Source organism: Molossus molossus, unplaced genomic scaffold (genome assembly GCF_014108415.1).
Source record: "Molossus molossus isolate mMolMol1 unplaced genomic scaffold, mMolMol1.p scaffold_m16_p_6, whole genome shotgun sequence".
Taxonomy (NCBI): domain Eukaryota; kingdom Metazoa; phylum Chordata; class Mammalia; order Chiroptera; family Molossidae; genus Molossus; species Molossus molossus.
The window spans coordinates 1,646,805-1,658,149 of record NW_023425399.1 but is presented as its reverse complement, the minus strand read 5'-3'; the positions used below and the strand labels follow the sequence as shown (position 1 = coordinate 1,658,149).

General features: G+C 60.5%; 1 protein-coding gene across 2 annotated transcripts in view; it reads left to right on the top strand.

Annotated features, from left to right (window-relative positions):
- The first annotated feature begins 812 nt into the window (after window positions 1-812).
- CDH4 (cadherin 4) overlaps window positions 813-11,345 on the top strand; it is a 281,734-nt gene continuing 271,201 nt past the window's right edge. For both annotated transcript variants that reach the window (XM_036245369.1, XM_036245370.1), the window contains exons 1-2: window positions 813-869; window positions 2,890-3,001. In XM_036245369.1, coding sequence (XP_036101262.1) covers window positions 813-869; window positions 2,890-3,001 — 169 coding nt within the window. The remainder of the gene's footprint in view (window positions 870-2,889; window positions 3,002-11,345) is intronic.

Sequence of the window (11,345 nt, the reverse complement as noted above, 5' to 3'; positions counted from 1 at the left end):
GTCCCTGACGGCTCTGAGGGGTTTCTCCTTCCTTTCTCGGCCTCTCGGGCCTCAGGCGGTTCTACCGCACCCCACCCCGGGGGACTCGGTCCCTCCCCGGCCCTCCAGCCATGGCCAGCGCTGCCAGGCAGGGTCTGCACAGCCTGGGGCAGAAACACCCCCTAGGTCCTCCCTTTGGCTAAATGTGGGTGCATGGCCAGGAGGGTGGCTGGGTCTGGGGAGTTGGTGAGAAGACCCCTGAAACATGAAGGTCAGAATGGAGTGCCTACGCCCACCACGACCCCCCTCAGGAAGTAGGACTAAGGAAACAGGGGCACCCCATCCAGAAGCGATGCCCAGGGTTTGGGGGCGGGGACACCCTTGCCTTCTTCAGCCTTGACATCCTCACCCCCACACTTTTTCTTGTAAACCGAGTGTCCGAAGCCCCTTCGGCCAACACGGGCTTCAGACGCCCTGCCCACGCCCAGCCTGGCGTTGCGGGCGGAGAGGCGGGGTGCGGGCGCGGCGCCTTTAAGGCCCGCGTCAGGCGGGCAAGCGCAGGGGCCGGGCGGCGGGCGGGGCCTCGGCGGGGCGACCGCGCGGCTTCACCTGCAGTTCGGAGCGCGCGGAACAGAGGCGCGGGCAGCTGGGAGGCCGGCGGACTCCCCGCCCGAGGGAAGGCGCCGCCGCGGGCTGTCGGCGCGGGGCCCCTGGAGCGGCGGCGGCGGCGGCGCGGTCGGAGCGCAGCGGAGCGATCGCGGCGGCGGCGAGGAGCGAGCTCCGGGCTGCGGGCGCCGGGAGGGCGGGCGCCGGGGCGCGGCGCGGCGGGGAAGATGACCGCGGGCTCCGGCGTGCTCATCCTGCTGCTTTCGCTCTCCGGCGCGCTCCGGGTAAGTTGCCGCCTCCCGCCCTGGCTGCTCGGATCCCGGGCGGAGCGGGGCCGTCCCCGGAGCCGGCGGGGCGCGCACACGCCGGAGAGGCTCTTTCCGGCTTCCACGGCCCCCGCCGCGCGCACCGCTGCCTCCAGCCGGCTCCCGCGCTCCGCGGAGCCGCCTGCGGATGGGAGGAGCGCGGAGCCTCCGGGGCAGCGGGAGCGGCGGTGCGGAGCGGGGCGGGAGTGTGGGGGAGCGGCTGCCTGGGTAGGTAGCGGATGGAGGGAGCTCTGCCCGAAGGAGACCGGCGGAGCATCTCTCCACTGCCCCAGGTCCGCGGCTGCCACCCAGAGCTGGTTCGCCCGCCCGGGCAGGCTGCCCGCTGGCGGAGCCGGCGCGCCCTCCATCGCCCGGGAGCCGCGTGCCTCCGGAGTTGCAAGCCCAGCCGGGCCGGGGCTGCGGGCGCGAGGACCTGGCAGCGGCGGGCCGGGGATCGGGGTGCTGGGGGCACCCGGTCTGGCCACCCTGCCAGGGGCTGGAGGCTCGCGGCTCAGCGCCGCCTTGGTCCTTCGGTGCCGGCAGGGACCGTCGCAGCGGGTGGGCTGGGATGTGGACCGCAGGACACTCGCCGCCGAGTCCGCGAGGCACGGGGGAGCCCGCGGGGCCCTCGCTGCTCCGAGCGGGGCCGGGGAGCCGGGGCCAGGCGGCCGCCTGCTCTCCTCCGAGCCTGCGAGCGGATCCCCAGCCCCGCGCTGCGCCTGCAGGGGGCAGGGCCAAGGAGGGCGGTGTGCGGGCTGCGCCGAGGGCGCCCCTGTGGGAGGCAGAGGGGCCGCGGGAGTTGCAGGAACCCCCTCTCGTGGCCGTTCGGCCTCGCTGCTCCTCCTGGGCCGAGCGGTGTAACCTCGGAAATAAACCAACACCGCCGGCCAGGCCGCTCAGAGGCTGCCGGCGCCGGGTGCGCTCGGCACTCGCCGGAGGCGGCTCCAAACTTTCCCGGGCGAGTGCACCTCCCGGCCCCCGTCTCCACGGAGCTTCGTCCAGGAGGACCGAGCCGCGGCGCCCAGCTTTCCCCCAGGAACGACCCGTGCCCGCTCCCTCCCTGGTCCCCCTGGGTGGGGAGTGCCCACTTCAGCCCCGGCGGCGGTGGGTGGCACGAGCTGGGGCTGCGGCAGCCTCTGGGCCGGGGCGGGTGGTGGCGGGAGGCGTGTTCTGCTCCACAGCCCACCAAGGCGCGACCGTGGGGTGCAGGCTGCGGCCCTGCTGTGGGCACCGGCAGGGGTGGTGGCACGGACTGGCTTCCCTGTGGTCCTAGCTGTTTCTCCTTCCCTCGCCAGCCCCAGGGCTGTCCTTAGTTCCCACTGCCCCGCCTTGAGGGGCTCTCCCACCCGCCAGTTCTCAGCAGGGTTCTAGACCACCTCCCACTGGGCAGGAAAGCCAGAGGCTCTGAGGACAGGCCGCCCACCCTTTCTGGTCAGCCAGGGCAGCTCTCTCCCCTGCTGGCTGCAGAAGGGGCTCCGGAGGTGGACAAGCCCCAGGAAAGCAGAGGGAGCTGGAGAGGACTGGTGGGTGAACCCCTCCCACCTCCTGACCCCAGCCTGCCGGCGCCCCCTCTGAGCCAGTCCTGGAGAATCAACTTTTTTGTTCCATCCTCTTCTCCCTCCCTGGTGACTGCAGAGAGGAGACCAGCCAGCCTGGCCACCTCAGCCCCAGGGCAGTGCCGCCGCCGGCCGGAGGGGTGGGGTGCTGGGCAGGGCCCGCTCCCTGGCTCCCTCTGTGTGATTGGCTGACGCCTGGCTCCCCAGCCCCGCCGGTGGCCCTCTGGACACTCAACTTCCGTCTCTGCCAGGTGCCAGTGGGGCCCAGAGGGGCTTGGTGGCCTCCCCTCCCTGCAGCCCCTGTGTCCAGGCCAGCTGGGGGGCTGGTGGAAGCTGGGGTGTACCTGGCTCTGTGGGGCTGACCCTGACAGCAGGCCGGGCTGGGCATCACGCAGTCGGAGTTCTGCAAACTGACGTGAGTTCTAACCTGTCTCCCTCCTCAGGCCCACAGTGGGGATCTTACCGCTCGGGAGATCTGCAAGGCTGGATTCTCCGAGGAAGACTACACGGCACTAATCTCCCAGAATATTCTGGAAGGAGAGAAGCTCCTCAAAGGTAGGGTGGGCGTGGGGGTGAAGAGGAAGCGCTCACCTTGCTCTGGATTGGGGGACGTTCTGCTGGAAAAGGCAAGGCGGGGCCGCCTCTGAGCTGTGCTGTTTGCAGGGTGCTGGGTGTGAGGTCGGCGAGGTGCCGCGGGGGGCGACCCGGAGGGCATGGGCATCACAGGTGAATGATTCAGATCCCCTCGGTTCTGAGTGAGATGAATCACTTCCTGGGCCGCGCGTCACAAAGCCAACGGAACGTCACCCTCGTAATGTGCAGAGACTTTCTTCCTAAGGATTTTTATGTATGAAATTCTGGATTCTTAAATTACCCTCGCTTTGAAATGCTCCGCGCGGCAGACGATGTTGTTGGAAAATGTGGTAAACAAACCCACAGACGTTCTGTTCGCCAGTGTGGCTTTCGTTTCTCTGCCTGTCCCACCGACAACATGAAAACACGCAGGCGGGAGGGGCTGCCCGTGGGCGGGCCCCTGCAGGGTTCTCGCCACCCCGTGGCCGGTCACAGACCCGGTGGGAGTGCAGACGGCGGTCCGCCCTGCCCGTCAGCCTGCTTGCCTTTCAGGACACCCTAATCTGACGTTACATGTGCGGGGAGGGGACAGTAGTCGGTCGGCTCTTCCTTCCCTGAGGTTTGAGCTCTGCTCCGTGCCTTCTCTCCTGGCCTCGGTTTCCCAGAAAGTACAGCCTTTAGCTGATTTCAGAGGGATGGAGAGAGCAGCTCTGGAGAAAGCATCCAGGCTGTTTCCCCGTTCGTGAGGAAGCCGCCCCCAGATCTGCGTTTCGGGGAGCACGGGATTTCCCTGGACCCCTGGCAGCCCCTGGTGGGGGGGGGGTGAGTCTTCAGACCCTCCTCGGGCAAAGCTTGTGGGTTTGCTCATTTGCTGTGTCCCGGTCGGGATTTGCACTTAGCACTGAATCCAACTTTTCTCAGAGGTCGTCTGAGTTGATAGCTAAAGCAGGGGTTTGATGCTCTTGACTCTGCCGTTGGTGACCAGGAAAAAAAAAAAAAAAAAAACAGAGGTAAAAAGCACACGTCCCTGGGCAGCTGGGCCACCACCGTGCAGGCTTGGGGGTTTGCCGGGGTCCCTGTGCCCCGTGAAGGCCGGAGCTCCTCCCACAATCTTGCTGTAACGGAGACACCATGGAGGGGCCGCCTTCACAAGTCCTGGAGCTGCCGTCCTCCGGCCCCCGCAGGTGTGGGCGACAGAGGACAAGATGTGGAGTCTCAGTGCGACTGAGGAATTCCAGAAAAAGCGCCTCTATATGAGTGGGGACAGGTGCTCCCCGATGCAGAAGAGGGTGACAGGTTCTCGGCCTTTTTGTGCTAAAATGTGAGCTTTCAAATGGGTGTCTCCTCTCTGTCGGGTGGCCGCAGCTCCTGGCCAGTGGGGTGGGGAAGCCTTGATCGCTGGCTGGTGGTGGACTGTCCGTGTGTCCAGCTGCTTTGCACCTAGTGGGGGTGATGAGCTCATCATCATAGGGGAGCCGGGCCTGTCTTCTGGGATCTGTGGGCGGGAGACTCGTTTTCTAAGCACTTACATGCACCCGAGACAGGCGAGGCCCAGCCCAACCCTGGCTGGGGAGAGAATTACAGAGTGGGTCCCGGGTGTCGGGGTCCTGTGCCTCCCCTGGGAGCTGGAGTCCCATTGCGTCCCCTGCACCGCGCGTGACACGCCCGCGCCGTTGTCTTCCTCTGGTTCTTACGGTGAAGAACCCCAGGGACGAAGAGACGTCGTAGATCTTGGCAGTCGTTTTAGCCCCTTGGAGGTAACGTGCACTCGAACCAGGGCAGGTAAACACTTCTGTTTACGCAGAAAACTTTGCAAACGACAAGATCACGCTACAGACGCGTGTCAGAGACAAGCACGAGGCGTGGTGTTTCTGTAGTTCTGGCGGGATCGAGTGCAATGACTGTCTGGAATTGAGCTGTTCCAGCACAGATAGCTCGGCCCTCGTCCGACAAGCGAAGCATCTCACGGTGGCCGCTTTATGGTCATCGCGCCATCAGCGTTAACGGCTGCTCTGTGGTCGTTCCCGTGGCCTGAGTCAGCCCACCGGCAGCCCCAGACCTTCGGAGTCCAGGGGAGCGATTTGCTACACAGTAATTAACTTATTTATGATCAATGGGTGGGAGAAATGCCATGGCATTTTGTTTTATGTATAGATGAAAAGCATTTGCATTCTCAAAACTTCGTGCTAATTGGGCTTAAAAGAGTTTCCCCCAATAGGGTGGCAAATACTATGGCCTTGTGAACCTTCAGGTCAGCGGAGCTGCCACGCAGGGCAGCGAGCATTCCTGAGTCCCCTGTGCATTCCTGGGTCCCCTCTGCGTTCCTGGGTCCCCTGTGTGTTCCTGGGTCCTCTGTGTGTTCCTGGGTCCTCTGTGTGTTCCTGGGTCCCCTCTGCGTTCCTGGGTCCCCTGTGTATTCCTGGGTCCTCTGTGTGTTCCTGGGTCCCCTCTGCGTTCCTGGGTCCCCTCTGCGTTCCTGGGTCCCCTCTGTGTTCCTGAGTCCCCTGTGCATTCCTGGGTCCCCTCTGCGTTCCTGGGTCCCCTGTGTGTTCCTGGGTCCTCTGTGTGTTCCTGGGTCCCCTCTGCATTCCTGGGTCCCCTCTGCGCCTCTGCTTTCTTGGTGTTCCCTTCAATGCCGATGCACAAACGCTTCCGCAGTAGACTTGTTTTCAGGATAATTCAGTCATGGTCACCGCTGGGGCACCGTAATGTCTGAAATAGGATGGTTGCCCCATCTTCCCTGGGCTGGTGGAACGTTCTCTGAGCCACAGTTTAGCTGGGGCAGTTGAGTGTGGTGTCCGTTTCTCTGGCTGGTTAATAATTAACCGTCTGCCCTCCCGAGGCTGCAGCGGAGGTGGTGACCTGGGAAAACCCAGACCAGCTTCTCTGCGAAGCCCCCACAAGGATGGGCGGTGCCAGGTGGCATCGTGGGAGCATCATACCTCCCCTGGCTCCCGGAGAGGAGGCTGACAGGTGGGCAGAATGTCTGCTGGGCCAGGAGGGCGTGGGGTCTGGACATTGCCTGAGGAGAGTGGGCACAGGGAGTTCAAACACTGCAGGACAAGCTGTGTTTCCAATGCCTTCGTTTCATGAGACTTCCTCAGAGACACCCTCCCTGCCCCTGCCCCCGCCAGGACCAGCTGTGGCCATCACATTGCACTCGGCCTTCTCATCGGGTGACTTAAATGATCTGGTCGGTTGTCTCTATTACATAAACCATTAGGTTCATGAGGGCAGCAGCCCTGTCACTCCGGTTTACCTTTAGATCATTTCAGAATGTCCGTGGCCAACAGGATAAAACCCAATGGACAGACTCTTCAATAGATGGAGGTTATTTTTTCTCACATGATAGTGAAGAGAAGCATGGTCAGGACTGTGGCACCTTCACATGCCTAATATTTACTCTTAGCATTCTGCTGTCTCCAGTGTGTTACCTTGTTGCCTCATCATCTCAATCTGGCTGCTGTGGCTCCGGACATTGCATTTGAGTTCAGAGCAGGACAAAGGAAAGAGTGGTAGCAGCGACTGCATCAGGAAAGCACTTTCTCCGAGCCCTCACAGAAGTCCTCATTGGCTATAGGTAGGTCACGTGCCAGTCAGAGCTGCAGGACCTAGGAAGCAGAGATTGCTTGTCACTTTTGGCTTGGACCTATCATGATCCGTCACCTGGTCAAACTGAACTTCTGTTTTAGGAAGGAAAACAGGAGGGATGGATGCTGAAGAGAACGTGGCAGTGTCTACCAGTCAGGTTTCCCCAGATTCTGGGACCCAACCTGAAGGAGATGGACAACAGCTTTGCTGAATGAATGGCTCATTCGCATAACAAGACACAGAGGGAGGGAGGGTTGAGGAGAGACCAACTGGTGTCTGAGTGGGTGTCTAAGAATTGACCGTAATGTAACCGTCACGGCTAGAAGTCTCTCACAAGCACGTTGGAAAGAGTCTCTGTGCCTGTGCCATTAGAGTTGACCTACACCTGCACAGACAGGTAACCCTCCCCAGGTGGAAGCCATCACTAAACACACGGGCAAGAGCTAAGCAAGCCTCATCCCACACCCAACACCCTGTGCCATGCCCGACTTGCTGGGTGGTGGGTGTGCGATCAATATTGTCAAATGAAGTAATGACTGAGCCAGAAAATGTTGACACGGGAATATCTCTGGGTTCCCCATTAACTCGCAGAGGAGTGGGGGCTGCCGCAAATGTTCAGTACATGATACTGATGACAAAGCAGCCCCATGATCAGAATTAATAGACATTCCACATTGCCTGTCCAGCATCCATTCTCTCCCTCTTCCTACTCACTAAACCCTGTCTGCACTGAGCTCTGTTTCAGACACCCGTCCTCCAACAGGCTCGAACCCCAAGGTGGCACACCTTTCTGATCAGTGAGATCTAATTATGTTACTCTATTAGAGGAGGCTTCTAAGAAGGCTTTTATGTTTTCCTGATAAAGAGGAACACACTCAACTGGCTATGGCTCCTGCCTTAACTTCTTCCTGCGGCCTGGAATGCAGACGTGATGTCTCCGACAGAGCAGCCACCTTGTGACTATGAGGATGGTGGCACAGGAAATAGGTTCCTGGGGGCATCCTCAAACAGCTACAGAGCTCTGGATGCATTTCCCCTGGAGAGGTGAGAAAAACAAGGTTAAAACAGCACCGTGGGTCTCCTTTCCCCACATGGCGAAATGCAGCACCTGATTTCGGGAAAATGCGAGCGGTGCCTGCCAGCAGGTGCCTGTCTTTCGATCTGCCCGCTCGGGCAGAGTCATCCCTGAGTCCTCTGCCCATCCTTTGTTCCGTGGGCCCTGGCCGACTCTGGTGTTAGCAGCCCCCGCCCCTTGGAGAATTAGAACCGATGGCCAGCACCCTGGATGGCAGAGAGCATGTCATGAGCACTGGGTCCATATTTGTTGAGCAGTCAACACTTCAGACTCTGTCTTGCGCCGGGATGTACATGAATTATTCACGCATCAAGCTGGACTGTGTCTGATCCGCCGTCAGAGACCATGCGATCTCCACTGGGTCTCCCAGCCAGCCTCCTCCGGGAAGCCAAGAGGTTATGTGGGGACTTTGTTCACCATGTCAGCAGGCTCCTGGGAACCTCGGTCCCCACACAGGAGTGGCGGTGAGTGGGCGTGAAGCAGGACTCAGCCCCCCAGGGGCTTTGACCAGCTCAGAGCCAGGGTGCTCCTTGCTCTTGAAGCCAAAGGAACGCTGCTTTCGTCCCCTGCCTTCTGTCGGGGGCCCTCCTCTGAGGAGTGTCCACCCATGGTCCTTGGTGGGGCCCAGGATGCCCCCCGCTGGCTGCGGGCCGGCCTTGCATCTCGGGGGCCAGGGTTGCTCTGGGCTTCTCGGCAGCCTCCCCCTGCTGGGGTCCAGCCCGGCGGAAGGTTCTGAGGGTTACAAAGGGAAGTCTGCGTACTTAGAAAGTGGCTTCCGTTAGACAAACGCCAAGACTGGCATGTGCACTCTTTGCCCCAGGCCACAGCTCACACACGCAGAGGTCCTGACAGCCGTGTTTGAAAACAAAGGAGGCCCGCCCCTTGTACGTGCTGCTGCCCGCCGGCCCTGCAGACCGAGAGGCCAGTGCTTGGCCACGCACTGGCTCCCAAAGGCGATGGGCTGAGACCCGCTGGCTCTGGGCTCTGCCGCTCCACAGTGGCCCACCGTCAAATAAATCCTCACCGCGGGGCAAGGTGCACACGCCGGTCAGCGGCCTGACAGTGGCGGGCCCGTGGATGCTGTGGTTTGAAGAACCAGTAAGAGTTTTGCATGTCAGAATGATGTGTTTTGATGGCACCTGAAGATGAGGGGACGTGAGACCTGACTGTAATGTAATAACGTCAAGTTCCAGCCGGACGATACCAGCCCCCTGCACACAGTCTCCCAAGGGTCTTTCCAGGGAGGTAGGCTTGTTCCTTCCCATTGTACAGATCAGAAGCTGGAGGCCAGCGAGGTGGAAAATCCAGCCCCGAAGTCTGGGGCTCTCGCCCTTGTGTGTTCCTCGATGTGTGTTTCGGTCTTTGTCCAGACCCAGGCTCTCAGAACGCTGAACTTGTGCCCACAGGGTTCTTCCGATGCGCAGGTGCCCGTCGTGAATTTAGCGGCGACCAACCTTCAGACGTGCTGGCTGTTTCTCATCCAGGACAGGTGCCACCAACAGGGGCCCCTCGGATCAAGAGATGCCTGAGGGTGGTCACTGCGTGTGGCTCGTCTGAAGTGGGTCCAGACTCGGTGGACCTTGCGTTTGCAGCCGGTCCCGGGGTTACAAGAGCCAGCTGCCGGGAGCCAGCGGTCTCCCATTCTCGGCGCGTGGCTGGCAGCGGGGACAGTGTCCTCGGACACTGCCCGCGCCGGTCAAACAGTAGCCCTGCCGGGCAGCCCATCCGGTTCTGGAGACCTGGAGCGCAAGGGAGGCAGCTGGGTTTGGGCACAGGGTCAGTGTCATAAATTACTCACGTTGGGGCTTGGAGCGCTGGACACGTGACAGGGCAGATGTACGGCCCACGAGGAAGACTGACGACGCTGGTCTGAAGGAGGCACAGCCCTGCCCAGGCCGGGCTCCTTGTGTTTCGCGGATGTGCGTGAGAGCGCCCTCTGTCGGCAGGTGGTCCTTCCTGCCTGGCCTGGGGCCCTGGGTGTTTGCAGGGACCTCCAATTTAGGTTACTAGGCCTTCCTTCCTTCCTTCCTTCCTTCCTTCCTTCCTTCCTTCCTTCCTTCCTTCCTCCCTCCCTCCCTCCCTCCCTCCCTCCCCTGAGGATATTTTCCATTGATTCTTAGAGCAGAAGGGAAAGAGAGAGAGAGAGAAACATCAATGTGAGAGAGACACATCGACTGGTTGCCTCCCACAGGACCCTGACTGGGGTCAGGGATCAAACCTGTAACCCAGGGACTTGCCCTTGACTAAGAATTGAACCCACAATCCTTCAGCCTGCTACTTTAACTGCTGAGTCAAACCGGCCAGGGCTCTTTTTTTTTAATCCTCACCCCTTGAGGATATGTGTTCATTGATTTTTGGGAGGGAGAGAGACATCAGTGTGAGAGACAAGTGTCCATTGGTTGCCTCCCATACACACTCAGACTGGTAATCGAACCCACAACCTTTTGGTGTCCAGGGCGATGCTCCTACCAACCGAGCTGCCTGGCCAGGGCTTATTCTTTCTTTTTCTAAGCAGATGCCTGAACTTAGCGAGTCAGCAAGCAAACATTCGTCTTCTCAAAGAATGTTCCTATTCCGACTTTCTGAAGGGGCGATTTTACTCCGAGGGAACTCCACTATAAAATATGCCGCGAGCTGAGTTTCCTTCCGTCAAGGGTGATGAAGTTCTCCCGCGTGTGTTCTTGTAAAACCTTGTGGCACTCGCCTGTTCTTTTAATCCTCCGATGGGGGCACCGTGGCGCGAGGGAGGCTGGGCCGGTGAAATCGTTTGCTTTTTGTCAAAACGCTCAGAATTGCTTAGGTGACATTTTGCCTGGGCTCTAGGCTGCCCTCTCCTGGTGGCCTCCGGTACTGTCTCGGTCGGCTCCCTTCCTCCCCCTCCTCTTTAAACAAAAAGGAGCAAACCTAACCTACTGAAGTATCTTAGTGTGTGGTACCAAAGGTCATTCCCTTCATCCTCCAGCGGGGTCAAGGCAGTGTGTCTGAGGACTTCCCATATGCAAATTAAATTGAATGCCTTCAAAATACCCTGGGGCTCAGGGCGGTGGCCTGGCTGTGTAGGTCTTGGTGAGTCCCTCCTCCTCCCACAGGGGGAATTTACTCTGATTATAGACTGTGTTTGTTTCTTCATGTGGTGCAAGTGGCCACAGGCTGCTTAAATGACACAAAGTGTCCCCTCGCTATTCTGGACTGCAGAGGTCCAACCGGGTCTCCTGGGCTGGGATCAAGGTGTCAGGGCAGCTCCCTCGGGGAGGCTCCAGGGCAGAAGCCATTTCCTGGTCTTTCTGCGTCGCATCCGGAGGTGCCTGCTGTCCTTGGCTGGTGGCCCCGCCCTCCATGGCCTCAGTCAGCCACCTCCTTCTCTCTGCCTTTGTCCACAGTCACCGCACGCGGTCTCCTGGCTCCCTCTTCTGCTTACGTACGAGGACCCTCGTGGTGACACTGGGCCACCTGGATAATCCAGGGTTGTCTCCCCCTCAAGGTCCCTAACTCCATCACACCTGCGGAGGGTTTTTGCCACCTCAGGGGACCAGTCACAGGCTCAGGCATCAGGACATGGGCATCCTGGCCTGGGGGGGGGGGGCTTTGCTGGCTCCCGAGCTGAGGATGTGCTGAATCTGGGGCACTGGGCCGTGTTCTTTGATCCATTCCTGCGGATCC